Source organism: Phyllostomus hastatus, unplaced genomic scaffold, assembly GCF_019186645.2.
Source record: "Phyllostomus hastatus isolate PE091 unplaced genomic scaffold, TTU_PhHast_1.1 phas_contig_147, whole genome shotgun sequence".
Lineage (NCBI taxonomy): Eukaryota > Metazoa > Chordata > Mammalia > Chiroptera > Phyllostomidae > Phyllostomus > Phyllostomus hastatus.
Genome location: NW_025333603.1, coordinates 4,814,095 through 4,827,959, shown reverse-complemented (window position 1 = coordinate 4,827,959; position 13,865 = coordinate 4,814,095). Strand labels below are relative to the sequence as shown.

The 13,865-nt window shown below is 54.4% G+C and overlaps 1 protein-coding gene across 4 annotated transcripts in view; it reads right to left on the bottom strand.

The window, feature by feature from the left end:
* SSBP3 (single stranded DNA binding protein 3) overlaps positions 1–13,865 on the bottom strand; it is a 154,633-nt gene that overhangs the window by 19,494 nt on the left and 121,274 nt on the right. For 2 of the 4 annotated variants that reach the window (XM_045857335.1, XM_045857363.1), the window contains 2 exons: positions 2,851–2,931; positions 1,896–1,955 (listed from right to left, as the gene is read on the bottom strand). The exons of 1 other annotated variant lie outside the window; for it this stretch is intronic. In XM_045857335.1, the coding sequence (XP_045713291.1) occupies positions 1,896–1,955; positions 2,851–2,931 (141 nt within the window). The remainder of the gene's footprint in view (positions 1–1,895; positions 1,956–2,850; positions 2,932–13,865) is intronic. One more of the 4 variants, XM_045857346.1, reaches the window with a different exon arrangement.

The window sequence follows — 13,865 nt, the reverse complement described above, 5'->3', positions numbered from 1 at the left end:
CCCCGGGAGGAGGCAACATCTTGAGTTCAGAGGAAACTGGAAAACCAGTGTCATTTTCTAAAGCAGGGGCAGGAGGCTGAGAGACTGGTCTGCAACCCGTTACCGGGTGCAGGTAACGACTTATCCTCCGTCTGCTCTCTTGGGTGCGTGCACATGGCCCACTGACAGACAGAAACGCGCCATTTCCTCTAGTGTCCCTCAACGGCAGGAGGAAGGGCCACAACTGTGATAAGGAAACATCTGTTCTCTCCCTGGGGCAGAGGCCCGCTCAGGCCAAGGAGAGCCCTGGCTGGGCAAGAGGGAAAGTTGCTGACAGGGGCCCATGCATGCAATGGCAGAAAGGAGACCCACTGAGTAGTTGGGTCAAAAGGAAGACACTTTCACAAGTACGAGAACTGAATGAACAGGTGCAGTGCAAACAGCACTGGCCCAGGAGCCAGAGGAGGACTCGAGCCCAGCTCCCTGGGAGAGTTTGGGAAGTCACTCCTACCCTCTGACCCTCTGTTTCCTCATCTGTGACATAGCCAAGGGGCCTCCTTGCTCAAAAAAGCCAGTCTCTAATTCCTCTTGTCCAAATTGGCCCCCTTCGTGTCAGAGAAAAGAGGAAACAAAGGACATTTAAAAAAAAGGGGGGGGGGACCTGAGAGGCAATTTAACTTCAAAACTGGAGGCCCCGATTAAGAGCACCTCTCCACAGTGCCTGTGGCGTCTCACTCGGGGTCATGCTCGTGGAGCCTGGAGAACGAAGCAGCGAAACTCAGAGAACTCAGTGACCGAACTCCCAGCTCCAAGGCAGCAAGGGCTGGATGCACTGGTGTCGCTGTCAGACTTTTTAAGGGCTTTTTGCAAGATCCCTCGAAGAGTTATGCCAAAAAATTATTTTGGCACAAAGAGACACTTCCCTAAAGTTTCTTTAAGATATACAGTTGTCTATCCTCAAAAGAGGATATTCATCAGTACCTCAGCACCTCCCCTCCGGCCTCTGGACGGGCTGGACTCAGGGGGTAGGAGGGGCCGGTTCCCCAGGCCACCTAGAACTGCCAGCCCCAAAGGGCCAACATGAAGGCACACAACCCAGGCTGAAAGCCCTCCCCGCAGGCAGACCACTCTTCTAATTACACGAACAAATCCTTTCTTGTTTTGAGTTGGGTCTGGGGAGCAGGCAGACGTTGTTGAAAAACTCCCAAATGTCCTGCTCTGCTGCCCGCAGGCCCTGATCTGAGCGCTCCTACGGGCCATTTCTCCCCTTAATAGCAGGGTTCTATTTACCAGCCTTGGCAATTCTCAAAAGCTTCCAGGAAAAAATGCACATTGTCAATTAACTTCATTAAGGAGGAAGACCCTTTTCCAAGAAGGGGCTGAAGGGAGGGGTAGGGGTATTACCACCTTCTCTAGAATAGCTGAAACCCTACATTCCCACCCTGGCGGCGGTGGCTGCTGCTGCCCTCCAAGCTCCAGAACCCAGGTTCCGAGTCTCCCGGGAGAGGCAGGGAAAATGCTGGCAGGGGCTGCAGAACGCACAGGGAATGGACACAGGGCCCTCTCTGGGGACCTGCTTATAAAGCTACCTTGTTAAAACCTGTCCCTCTACCTCCTAATCCTTCCCCCACTTTTCTTTAAGAAAAGATTGCATTTATTTATTTTTAGAGAGGGAGAAGGGACGGAGAGAAACATCGATCGGTTGCCTCTCACACACCCCCAACTGGAGACCTGGCCCACAGCCCAGACATGTGCCTTCACTGGGAATCGAACCAGCGACTTTTCAGTTTGCAGGCCGGCACTCAATCCACTGAGCCACACCAACCAGAGCTCCCCACATTTTTGATGGGAGTAGAGTCCAACTAGGGTCAAGGGCGGCGGAGTGAGGGGGAAGAGAACACAAAAAGGTACAGTACCTGGTTTCCCATTCTGATCGGGGGCCTGGGGCCGCCTGCATATCGCGGTGACATAAAAGGCTGCAATTACAGGGAATTAGTTCAATGACAGCCTGCGCTCCTGCACAGTGACAAACACAAATGCACTCCACTCCACAAAGTCTAGTTTTGTTACAACTAACGATCTTTCAAACTCTTTCTCCTGGTGGCCTCTTCCCTCTGGACAAAAGTCCCTTTGGGCAGAGGAAACAACAGAGGCCACAACACACGGAACTCCGACTCTGCACCTGCGTCTGCGTCTGTCTAGGGAGATGGACTCTGGGTGCCGGGGCAGCAGTTGGGACTCTGCACAGGACGTGGACGAGCAGTGACATCAGCATGGGGCGAAGGAGGAAAACCTCTGCTCTCGGGAAGGGCGAATCAGAGGACCACAAAAGGGACCGGCACATAAATGTTCAGGGTGTGCAGACGAAGCTGGACACGCGAGCGCACACAGAAACCACTGACAGAGGGGCGGGAAAGGGGAGCGAGGACTCGAGGGGGACGCACAATGAAAATGGTGAGGGGCAGTGGGCTCCCTAACGTAATGCGGGGAATGGGCAGGAAAGCTTTCTCAGCAGCGAGAGTGCATAAAGAAAAGGCTAGGGATGCAGCTTCGGTCACAAACAAATGGTTAACCAAACTCAAAAAACCAAACCAAAAGTGAGAGAGGAAAAAACAAAAACGCAAAGGCCGCTGACAAGGTCACAGGAATGTTTTTCTTTTCTTTTGGTTTCAGATCCAAGCTGGGTGTGATGTCCAAGGAATGAAGACTCTCTTTAGAAAATAATATGTATGTTTTTCAAAAACACTTCTTTTGTCAACCAAGACTCAAAGGCAATGGTGAGAGCACGTTTTGATTTTTGTTTTTCCTCTGCTGGCTCTGTCCTCCTGGTGCCCCATGCCCCCCGGTGGGCGGGCGAGCCAAGTGCGTTACCTGACTGTGGGGTCCCATCATGCTGCTGGGATTGTGGGGTGGAGGCTGTGCGTGCGGCGAGGGCTGTGACCCCGGAGGACCCTGTGAGGCCAGACAGTAGAGGCAGGTTATAGATCACAGCACATGGAGAAGCGCAGGAGAAGCTTAAAAGAACAAAAATTAAACCAAAACGGAGGGTGGGCGGCGGGCGTGCGGGCGGCGGGCTCTGGCTGGCGGGGAGGTATGAGCTGCTGCCTAGGTCACCGGCTCATTGGAAGATGGTGAGCGGGAGGGAGAGAAGCTGATGTGCACCCTCGTGAGGATTTACAGGAATGAGAACTCAAATCCAGCTTCTCTGTCGAAGCACGCAGGAGCAGGGGCCTGGGCATCGACTCGTGTTGTTGGAGCGGAGTTTGCCATGTTAAATACGTCGGTTGACGCAGGCTCGGAGAACACAGCAGGCACAGAAACAGACCCACCCTGCATGGCGTGTGCGAGGCCCTGGCCTCAGGGGACTCCCAGTCTGGGAGGACAGACACAGGTCGCGGGGACCTGGAAACCGGCCTACTAATGGCGGAATGAGGACAGACAGGAGGAGCGGGTGGTGCCAGAGAGTGAACACATGGGCAAACGAGAGGAAGACAGTTCCGGAGCACCCACTCAGCACAGTGCATTGATTCACCTTCACTTGAGACTGGCCCCGTGAGGTGGGGTTTCTCATTCCTGTTTTTACTGATGAGGAAACTGGGTCTCAAGGGACCAAGTGCCTTGCCCACAGGCACACAGCTGGCAAATGGCAGAGCCAAGGTCCACCCGAGCCCCTGCAGCCCAGACTGCTGTGCTAGGCGGGTGGGTGCAGAGGCTGGGCATTCCATTCCAGTTGGCGACGAGCCAGCCACAGCTCCAAGCTGACCCCCAAAGCCCTGGGCAATGCTGACCTAAAGTTCCCACAGAAGGAATGGGCAGATGAGTTCGCTTAAACCATGGGGTTGGTCAAACTGTGGGCTGCAACCTATTAGTGGGTGGTGAAATCAATTTAGTGGGTTGCAACCACTTTTTTCTTCATTTTTTAAACTGGAATAGAATTTCAAAAATATAATAGAAAATATCAGAGAGCTTTTTATGTTTTAAAGCAAGTTATTTTTCACTAGCCCCTATTTCACTTGTAAATGTGTGTGTGTGTGTGTGTGTGTGTGTGTGTGTGTGTGTGTACTGGGTGACAATGTCAAGTGTATTCCCCACTGCAGGGCACAGCCAGCCTGCCTTCCATCCTGGGGCACTGGGAGCTGGACGCCGGTGCTGACGCAGAGGAGCCCTTCCCTAATTCACTCCCCCCACCCCCGACCACTGCTGGTACCAGGGAAGGTGCCTTTGAGAAAAATTCAAACCATGCAACGGAATGGGTGTGGTTACATTAAAAACGACAAGGAGAGAAAGAATCTTTGAGACACAGGCCAGGGTTTTCTTGCAAAGCCTTCTCTCCTTCAGACACAGGCCGCCGGGTCCCACCTGCTCAGGAAGCACACAGCCCAGACCCGAGGAGGGGATGCAGGGGTGGGCCTGGAGATCCGCAGAAGGAAGAGGTGAGAGAGGAAGACGGGGGGCCATCCGGGAACCCTGGGGGGCCACCAAGGACAGGCCTGGGGTCTGTCTGCAGGCCAGGGGCTGCTCACTTCCGGAAAGCTCCGCGGAGCAGATGTTCCCTACCTGCCACGCTACTGACTTCAACAAGTGTGTGTCTTCCTAGCGGCTGCCAGCAACGGCATGGTTTGTTACCATGAGCAATTTTCTTAATTAACAGACATTAATTAGCCATTTAGCAATTTTGCAAGCATTTGTTTAGCGGCTTTCCTAAACATGAATACCACTGTGATAATGGCACTGATTAGAGGGTCCCCTAATTAACAGTACAGGGAAGGAAAATTGAAATCACATAAATTAAAAAGGAAGGGGAAGTTAATGAAGGCGGGACATATTTGCACCTGCAAGTCTTTTGTACCATAAAACTTGGGTGCAATGTAAACAAAATAAGATAATTTGAAGCCAACCCCTAAAAAAGGAAAAATAAAAAGAACAGACGAGGGGGGTTCAAGGGTGAGGTCCAGTTGCCAAGAGGGGCAGAGAGGCCTTCTGTGGGTTCCTCGGCTCCTGGCGAGAAGGGATTGCCTCCCCCGCCCCCACGGGAGTGCTCAATGTGCCCCGAAGGGAGCAGCACGGCCCCGCCCAGCCCCTCACACCGGATGCCCCGTCAGCCAGGAGAGGTCAGCAGTGGCTGACTCCGAGACCGACTAAAAAATACGAACAAAGCGTCCACCACGGGGCCCTGACAGATGGGCAGTCCGTAGGAAGGGTCAACACTTGAACCTGAGGGCTCAGCTGTTGCTTGGACCCTTTGAGGCTCAGGAGGCTGGCTCCGAGTCTCCTTCAGAGGCTCCCTGTCGGCCTCTGGTCCCCGACTGAGTGGACAGGACCCAAGTTTGCCTCAATGCAGATGCCTCAGGACAAAGGCCTGATGAGTAGTGAGCATGACTGGTCCGCGAGGCCCCAGCCCAGCCTGTGGGGGGCAGTGGAGAGTGGGCTGGTAAGTCTGAGGAGGAAGCAGCAGCTCAGAAGTCTCCCCTCTGACTTGGAGGTGGGATTCAGAATACTGAGGGCAAGGGAACCCTGGCCCAGACCAGCTGGTCACCCAGAGAGGAAATCCCACCACAACCCCCAGAGTGCCACAGGGGGGCAGGGGCGGCTCCTTACCAGAAGCTTAGGGAGAACCACCTGTCCGGCAGCCACCTCTTTCTTGGGCAGCCCTGAAACATCCTGCCACCCAGTGTCCTTCTTTCCTTCACTTCCAGGGGAGAAAAGAGGGGACTCTCTCCATGACACCACTCCCCATTCATTTTAGATACAGAATCAGGGTGTGGGAAGGCCTGGGTTCAAATTGTGACTCGGCCATTGACTGGATGGACCCGTGTTCTCTCATCAGTAAAATGGGGACAACTGGAGTCATAATGATGGAGCTGCACATCTCACACGGCAAACGTGGCCCTGACCTGCGTGAGCTCAGGTAATCCTCCACTCCTCACAGAAAGGGCTCCCCACTGCTCCATTTCACAGACAAGGAGCTGAGGCTTAGAAAGTGAAACCACTTGCCCAGGGCTGCGTGGCTATTAAATGGTAGAGTCAGGCTTCAAAGTGTGGTTCTGGAGCCCCCAGGATCTCAGCCGGTCCACCGTGCCACAAGCCCGGGAGCAGCGCTGAATGCAAGGAGCAGAGAGGAACGGCTGCCAGAGGCTGAAGGGCGTGTGGGAGCCTCTGGTCACTCCCTCACGCACAAACCATGTCCAGCCCTGCTGCGGGAGGGGGAAGGTCGAGTTGCCTGAGGCTCTTCTCGGCTCTGAGAGCTTCCAGACTAGCTGGGGAGGATGAAGACACAGGGACACACAAGCTCAAAAGCAGGTGATGAGTAAACTGAGGCACAGAGTGGCCACAGAACGTAGGCCATCCAGAGGCTGGGACGAGAGCCCAGACGTCAGAACCCTTTCCATTGTAGTCACCCTCCCTGGAGCCAGGAGCGGGAGAGGTGGGGCGGTGGAGGTGGAGAACCCAACGCTGGAAATCTCTCTGATGAGTCTAGAAGGAAGCAGGAAGTGCGCCCACTTCCTGGGCCTTCCCTCTGCCGCCCCAGACCCTGTTAATGGACTTGCCATTCTGTCTCAGACATTCCCAAGATCTCTGACCAGAGATACATTATTCCCACACATCCTTTTTATTCTTTTTCCTGTAATTTCAGCACTGGGTAGTGTCACATCTAGCAGCTTCTGGGGCAGCTCTGTGAGGGCTGGGCCCGAGGCACACACTGGGCCATTCCGCTAAAACCCCGAAGCCCGGACGCACAGTTAGTGAAAGAGCCTCTGCTGAACACGGACGTGGTCACTCCCACCGCACAACAGGTCTGAGGTCCCTGAGGAAAAGCATCCCAGCACCGTCAGCCAGCAGGACCCACCTGTGCCTCCCGGTCACATCCTGGTGAGGTCCATTTCACCTGAAGCCATCTTCGAAAGATGGGCTTGTGGTATTACGGGGAAGGCTTCACAGCTGCACAGACCTGGCTTCCGATCCCAGCTCCTTCAGGACGTACCGTGAGTCTACTTTCCTCATAAGCACCTGGGGGACATTCTACCAATATTGCAGGGTAGTGGTCCAGCTGACAGTGGCAGGCATACAGAAGGGTCCCCCAGTCGCCCATGGTCCCCCATGCTTCATGCTCCAGTAGCCACTTACTGCCCACTTTCCACGGAGAGTGGAAGCTGGACTTGCCCTACCAGGAACACCCTCTTCAGCCTATCGAAAGCCTCTATGTCCTCCTTGGTGCAGCCTGCCCTGCTACCCATTCAGGTGCTCCCTGAATGCAAGGCATCCACTTCAGATAATCTGCCGTATCTGCGGATACCGTGCGGGCTCCTCAAAGGCAGCCACACGGCCTTGTACCCCACATGGACATCAGGGCAGGGCTTGGACAGGGCAATGAGGCTCAGCCAACAGGCAGACACCCACAGCCATGGTCAACAGCCCCTGTGTGGGTACATGTGACACCTTCGTATTCAAGGAACCAGAAAAAGCTATAAGGTGGTCAAGTTGGTCCTCTGAGCTATTGGGGGGGGGGGGGGATTGAGGAAGAACAGCTCCTTAAAAAAAAAGCGCACACACACACACGTATGTACATATATATGTGTGTGTGTATAAAGTAATGGGAATTACTTTATATATGGGAATATATATGTATGTATATATATAAATATATATATATATACACATATATATGTATATATATATAAAATAATGGAAAAAGTAATAAAAGCTCTATGCTAAGTTTACTATTTCCAAAACTCATGGCTCCTTCACCAAATGCCACCCCACACTCCCCAGAGGTGCCTTCCCCTGCCTAGAAATCACAGAACCTCAGAGAAACAGCTGAGACTTAGTTCCAGGCTTTCCGGGGCCAGAGGCAAGCCTGGGAGAGAGCAGGACGAGGGCAGGCGACGGCCAGTGGCGAGAGCATGGGCCTTGAAAGCCAAAGCACTGGAGTGGGAGCCCCGTCTTATCACCCTGGGCCTCGGGCTTCCCGCCTGTAAGATGGGCAAGGAGTCTGGCAGATACTTTCTCTGCAGGAAAGCTGTGAGAGGACTCTGCACACTGCCCAACAATGCCCAAACAGAAGGCAGTTTCATTACCATTTAGGCCGAATTTGCCTTTCATCTCTGCAGAAGGTCTTTGGGGAAAGGGGACTTGAGGTTTCAGGTTGCTCTGAGACAAAACACTGCACACACCCCTGGCCCTCCCAGCTCCAGGGACAGCGGCCACTGGTCTGGCAAGGCTGGTGGGGTGGGTTTTAACTAGCAGTGGGGGATGGACGACTTGCATTACTGGTGGCCTCTGTAATCCGTCTGTTGGGTGTGTCACTTTAATGAATATAAAATTACACTGATTAGATACATGGTAAAAGGCATACAACAGACAATCCAATTTGTTCTTTGGACATGAATGGTGATGGAAAATGCTATAAACCTATTCTGGGGAGAGAAGTCTAAGGTGTGCCTGCATGCTGCTGACACCCCGAATCCATCACCTCGGTCTGTGCCACTCACGGCTTCCCTGGAGCAGGAAGCAGAAACACCTGGGTGGGGCGAAGGGAGGGAGAGATTTCACTTCTCCGTCCCTTTAACACGCAGCTCATCCAAGGAAAAGTTATCTTCTCATTCCAACCACGGGAACACCCTGGCAGTGGCTCAGACAAGTAGCCTTCCTATCTTGATTCTATCTGTTCCCGGGCGCGTGCACACGCGCGTGTGTGTGTGTTGTGCAGGTAGGGGGCCAGAGTTGAAGCTGAGGGCCGAGAGAGGCCATCTTTGTGGTCACCCAACAAAGGCTGGACATACACCCAGCAGGTCCTCAGAGGGCTGAGCCAGGCCACCACCAACTGGGCAGCAACCTCCAGGGCTTTAGCATGACCCCCAGGGAGCTCCCAGCCAGCGGGCTCCTGGCTGCCTGGAAATGAGCCCACAACGACCATGACCCTCTACAGACACTGGACAAGTGGAAGGGGTTTTGCCAGGGAGAAGTCTGGCAGGTGGCGGCGGCCCACCTTCCTGGGACAGTACGGAAGTCACCAATGAAAGGGAGCAGGACGGTACAACAGGTCTACCCCCTGTAACATCAGGAATCCTCACAGGCACTGAGGGGCACTCTGAGCCAAGGTCAGCAAAAGGCTCACTGTTTTCCATCTGGGCAAAGGCTCTAGCTGACCCCTCTCCCCCCGTGCCTGTCTGAGGCAGGACAGTGCTGGGCAGCCAGCTAGGGTGAGCTGAGGTCTGTACACTCGTGAATTTGGCTTCCTGGGATGGGCCCCCAAGACACCCACAGGAGGCGCTCGGCAAACATCTGGCTCAAGCGGTTATGAGGCACGCTCGCCCCACAGAGACAAAGACAGAATCAACAGGCCGTGGTTTTTTAAAACAAAGGGAGGAAACATGGCAATGAAAGTACAGGCGGTGTCCAAGGCCTAACTCGGAGCTCCTCCACATGCTGTGCCGTGCCTCTTCCCCCAGCCCCGCGCACAGGAGGGACGACTGAGCCACAGAGACGCGGACTCACTCACCTGAGGCCCGGGCTCGGCCCCCCACACCGCACTGCAAATCCAGGGTGGAGGCAGGGGCTGGCTGCAGCACGCGGGCCCCACGAGCACAGCCACACGCTGAACTAGAGTTAAGAGGTGGCAAGCTATGGCTCTGGGCCAAATCTGGCTTGCCACTTGCTTTTGTAAATGAAGTGTTGTTGTTTTTTTAATTCTCACCCAAGGATACGTTGATTGATTTTAGAGAGAAAGGAAAGTGGGGTAGGGTGGGGAAGGGGGAGAGAGAGAGAGGGACATCCACTGGTTACCTCGCAGACGCATGCCGACCAGGGATTGAACCCACAATCTTTTGGTGTACGGATGATGCTCCAACCAACTGAGCCACCGAGCAAGGGCTGTAAATAAAGTTTTATTGGAACACAGCCACACTCACTCACCCATGGCTGGTTTCAGGACACAATGGCAGAGTTGAATAGTAGTTGTGACAGAGACCAGATGGCACACAGAGCCTAAAATATTTACTGTCTGGCCCTTCACAGGAACAGTTCGCCAACTTGAACTAGGTGATGGTTTTCAACACTGAAGGGGGAAAAAAACTGGCATCTTTTTAAATTCTCAAGGGAAAAAAACAAAACAGTTCATCTATACTTTCTGATTCTTAACCTCACATCTAATAAGATAAATAAAGCAAAAATGATCCCCACTTACAAAAGACTGAAATCCAGGGGCATCATGGTATTCTTTACCGAGGCCGAGCTGTACCCCACTGAGGACAAACGGAACAAGGGCCGCACTGGGGTCAGCAAACCGCAGGTCTGGTTTGGCCACCACCTGTCCTGCTGGCCCATCTCTGAGCCCCAGTTTTCTTGGTCACCAGTTGAACAAATGACCCTCCATCACCACCAACACAGAAACTGGCACTCGCGCCCAGCTGGCCAGCCCCAGAGCACGTCCTGACTGGCCATCTCCCCCGTTTCCTCCTTTCCACAACGCGGGGGGACGAGCTCTTCCTCACCTGTCAGCACAAAGCATTCTGGGGGCTTGGTTCCAGCCCTGAGATCTCTCAGCAGGTGCCCACTCTTGGTCCCTCCTACATTGTGAAATCATAGAGGAATTCCCTTGGGCCATCTCAGCCAAGGGCTCTACCCTGAATGGCTGTGGTTAGGATCTGGATAAGAGAGGCGACTGCCTCCAGCACCTAAATCCCTCGGGTCTTCCTGGGAGATTTCTCTGGATGTGCCCGTGTCCTCACAACTGGGCAGTCCTCTCAGGGACACAGGAAAAAACATCCATTCCCGAAACACATGGGCAGAACCCACGTCCATCTGGCTGTGCATCCAACTACCAGAGCCCTGGGCCGAGTGTGCACAGATGCTAAAGACACACAAATTAGCAGTGCGCTGGCCCTTCCCCAGGGTCCCAGGCTGGCTGGAGAGCCCAAAGTATAACTACAACCACAGCAACACTCCCAGAGGCAGGTACCAGGTGTGCCAAGGAGCGAGAAGGTGGCGATTACGGAACCGCCACAGTGGGCAGGGTCACCAGGCGTCCTCTGACAGAGGCAGGAGTGGGCAGAGGGGCGTGGTGCTGGAGGGCCTTACCCACAGGACGGTGGCCCTGGGGCTGGCCCCGGCAGGCCATGGAGCAGGGGTGTTAACCTTTGGGGCGTGTACGAAGGAATGGCGATCAGATCTACATTGACTTGGGAGTCACGCATCGTTGTTTCTCTTCAAAAGTGTTTCTTTGCCCTCTCTCAAATTAGGAATCAAGACTTACGGCCACTAGGAAACATGGAATTCATAGCTGTCTAGGGCGCTGGCTCCCATCTCTCGCCGGCTGCCAACTGAGTGAGGAAACTTGTCAGAGCTTGTCTGCCAGTGGCCCCTTCCGTCCCTCCTGCTCCCCCACTGAGCCGCACCCCGGCCTGAGCAGCCAGCCCTCCTTACATTAGCAGAAGAGGAGGAATTGAATGACCGGGTGAGGGTTTTCAACACTGAGTCCCAACCGTGCGGGTTTCTAGCCAGGATGCAGATCCAGACAGTGCACCTCTTCCTTCCCCTCTGCTCGTGGTGGTCGAGATCGTGCCGCAGGTGAGTGGGGAAGCAGAGACGAACCCAGGACGCAACATGTGGGGAGGACAGCTACCTTGCCAAGAGAAGCAAATCCTCTGCACCCCCAAAAGATGGCCCTTTACAGCGAAAACGGAGAGTGCTGCACGGACGTGCTCTGCTCCCGCCCACCAGCCCCCACAGCACCTCTCAGCAGCCCTGGCCTCTGCCGTGAATCACGACAGCTCGGAGACGGCGAGGCGCATACTAAGAAGGCGCTGCCTCATCCACCCAGAGGATTCCTGCTCTGCTTTACTCTCTCCAGACACAGGCACACACACTGCCTTCCTAAGCGACCCCCTGGTGTCCCCACAGACAATTCCAATAACTGAAAATTCATTAAACCCCACTGGGAAGTGGGGATGCAGGGCTCTGGCAGCCACAAATGCAGGGGGCCAGAATGCGGCCCCTCGTGTCCATGAAGGCTCTCTCTCCTTTAGTTTTGCGGCTGCCTGAGTAACTGGGTGGTTTCTCAGGCCACCTTCTCCCGGAGAAACTTGAGGAATGTGGCCCAAGATCTCTTCCTTCCTTCCTCAGGTGAAGAGAAGCAACAGGATAGGGCGAGGAAACCCAGGATTCTGGGGAAAAACTGGTTTAAGAAGCCTGCCCATTTACCTGGGCCGAGGGCGATAAAAGCCTCAGAGAAAACATGATGGGCAGCTGTGTGGTGGGAGACATTGGAAAAGCCCCAGATCCCTGAGCCAGGAGCAGCCTGGAGTCCCCCAAAACTCACTCACCTCTCCTGTCAAATGGGCTCCCCTGCCTCTCCCAGAGAGCTGTGGGACTTAGCTGGAGCACTGGCCCTCACCAAGGCATGGATACCGATACACCAGCTGTGCCTTGTGGTCCTCCCTGCTTCACAGAACCCCCTTACTCTGACTAAGCCTCACTATTACCCCGTTCCCAGGGAGCTGCCCCGATGCCCACCAACACACGTCACCCGTCCCAGGCTGGAAGAATGGCCCTCACTGGGAGGCCCTCAAGGGCCTGCCTGATGCTGGGTGCCCTTCAGTGTGAACTGTGGGGGTTACCTGGCCCTTCAAGGGGTCCCTTCTTTCTTCTACCCCCAAAGCCCTTGATGCCTCAGAGAAGCAGGGCTGGGTTTCTTCTGCTTACCACTGCACCTCCCATGCCCACACCTGCTAATGCTGCTGCATTTAGAGCTAGAAAGACTGAGTCCCAGCTAGTGAAGCCACTGGCCCAGAACAGACTGCAGGCCTCCAAACCCTGGGACCCCTGCCACGGCTCCACAGCAAACTTCCCAAGATCAGCCACCACAGCTACTCAGAGTGGGGCACGCGATCAGATCCACAACTGGGACATATCTATTTAGACCCTTGGGGATAGATGGGGAAAGACTTCGTTAAAGTCTTCTTGAATAAAACTCACTCAAGACTGAAGAGGCTTCAAGAAGGAAAGGGGACCATTCTGCAGCCCAGAGGAGAGGCCCCGCAGACAGACGTGCTGGAGGGGTAGAGACTGGATTTGAGGGCGACAGCTCTGGCCCTGGTCCCAGGTAGCGGCAGCTGGGTGAGGGTGGCAGGAGCTAGATCACAAAGAGCTCTGTCTTACCGAGAACTGGACTTTGCTGTTTTTTAATGAAGGGTCACCACTGACAGGAAGAGCACTTGGAGGTAAACTCACTATCCCACTGACCTGTGGTCAGCCCAGGCTATGGTCCGCCCCACACCCGCCAGCCCCCCCGCAAAGGAGGCCTGGTACAGATTTCCGAATGGCCCTTCATTCCCACCGAGCTAGTGAAGCAAGAGGAGCTACTCCTGTCTCACAGGTGCAGAAACTGAAACTCAAATAAGTGAGACCCAGTTGACACTCACTACTGACAGGACTCGAATACAGGCCGGACCCAGGTCCCTGGGTGGGTGGGCGGGTTTCTATCAGGCTCACATTAACAAGCCTGCTTCTGGTAGGAACAGAATCCCAGGCTTCTGGACACACAGCCAGCTTCCCCGCCTGCACTGGCTCCCGTCCGGTGGACCGAGGAATCAAGGTCATTAAGTGAGGCCACATGTTAAAGGGCTAAGTAGGGCCTGTACTTAGTAAGTGCCAATATGTCAGTCAAATCGGAGGAGTAAGCACTAAAAAGCCTGTGAATCTTGAGAACAGACCTTCTTCTCACACATTGCTGCCACCAACAGAGGAAACTCACAGTGGCCTTGGCTCTTAAAAGAGCTGGAAGACCCAGCTCCACCTGGCCTCTAGCCTGCAGAAAAGCAGAAAAGAACAGCCTCAGGACACACCTCCTATGCCCACAACCCAGGATCCCGAGTGTCTCCTGCTCCAGG